The sequence below is a fragment of the Petaurus breviceps genome, unplaced genomic scaffold (assembly GCF_028583685.1).
Source record: "Petaurus breviceps papuanus isolate PSGF00001 unplaced genomic scaffold, PetGlider_PUasm1.0 38, whole genome shotgun sequence".
NCBI lineage: Eukaryota > Metazoa > Chordata > Mammalia > Diprotodontia > Petauridae > Petaurus > Petaurus breviceps.
Window position 1 is genome coordinate 61859319 of NW_027186304.1, and position 1281 is coordinate 61860599.

At 39.5% G+C, this 1281-nt stretch overlaps 1 protein-coding gene across 1 annotated transcript; it reads right to left on the bottom strand.

Annotated features, from left to right (window-relative positions):
• Positions 1–662: 662 nt before the first annotated feature.
• On the bottom strand, positions 663–1011 carry LOC138170111 (FXYD domain-containing ion transport regulator 3-like). The gene has a single exon (XM_069099510.1). The coding sequence runs from the start codon at positions 949–951 to the stop codon at positions 730–732; it is 222 nt and encodes a 73-aa protein (XP_068955611.1). The 5' UTR covers positions 952–1011; the 3' UTR covers positions 663–729.
• Positions 1012–1281: the final 270 nt, after the last annotated feature.

Genomic DNA, 1281 nt, shown 5'->3' on the forward strand with positions numbered 1-1281 from the left:
ATGTACAACTGAGAAAAATGTATATTGCTTTCTATTCCCATTCAATTTTCTCCAGAAGTTCTGATTTTTCTAAGATTCTATTCATCTCCTTAACACATTTCTTATTCATTTTATAGTTAGGTTTTTCCAGCTCTGAGAGGGGAAAGTTGAGATCACCCACTAGTACAGTTCCTTCTATAACTCATTTAACTTTTCCTTTAAGAATCTGGATGCTATGTTGTTGGGTTAATGTTTGTTTAGTATGTTTTAGTATGATATCACTTCATTGTCTATAGTGCCTTTTAGCAAGATGTAGCTTTCCTGCTTATCTTTTTTAATTAGGTCTGCTTTTTTTTATTTGCTTTGAGATCATGATTGCTACCCCTGCCTCTTTTTTAAGAGAAGGAGTTTATGTGAACCTGAGCAAAAAGGGTTGTACCAAAATCTGGGCTTCATCCCTTTCCAGCCCCATCCACTCTGTTCTCCCTCTCACCAATCACTTCTAGGACATCTTGAGGTGAAGATCCTGGAATGCCTTAATTCAAAAATAAATGTAAAAAAAAAACCTCTTCTACCTGGGGACAGGGCACCCAGAGAAATAATGGATCAGCATTGACTGAAGGGCAGTGGGGAAAAAAGCAAACATGTAGGTAATGTATCAGTGAAGTAAGGGAAAGAAGGAACTCATCTTTCTCTAGTGAAGAAAGAAGAAGTCTGCAGGGTCTGGGGAGGCTGGTGCCAATTCAGCAGTTACTGGCTGGGCATGTGCTTCTGGCTGAATTTGCATTTGCATTTGCCACTCATGAGAATAATGATGCCTACAGCACATAGGCTCCCAGCATAAATCAAGTCACCCACACATAGATTGTGCCAGTTGTAATAGAAGGGGTTGTCTTTAACAGCTGGGTCATTGGCTTCCAGGGCAGGCAGAACTGCCAACATAAGTAGAATGTCCATTATTACCCTGTGCATCTTGGAGTTGAATAGGTTAGGGCCTGGACCGCAGGACAGAGCTGGGAAGTTGAAGACACTGCTGCTTTCTTTCCCTACCTTTTTTACTTTGGCTGAAGCATGATAGATATTTTTACTCTGTGTGCCTCTCTTTGTTTCAAGTGTATTTCTGTAAACAACATATTGTTAGATTCTGGTATCTAATCCATTCTACTCTCTGCTTCCATTTTATGGTTGAGTTCACTCCATTCACATTCACAGTTATGATTACTAACACATTTCCCTCTATCCTATTTTCCTCTGTTTATTCCTCTCTCTTTTAGCCTGTCCTTCTTCAAAAATCTATTTTGC

Bases quoted from the DNA above. Each gene is read 5' to 3' on its own strand.
- LOC138170111 (XM_069099510.1), bottom strand. From the start codon at position 951: ATGCACAGGGTAATAATGGACATTCTACTTATGTTGGCAGTTCTGCCT.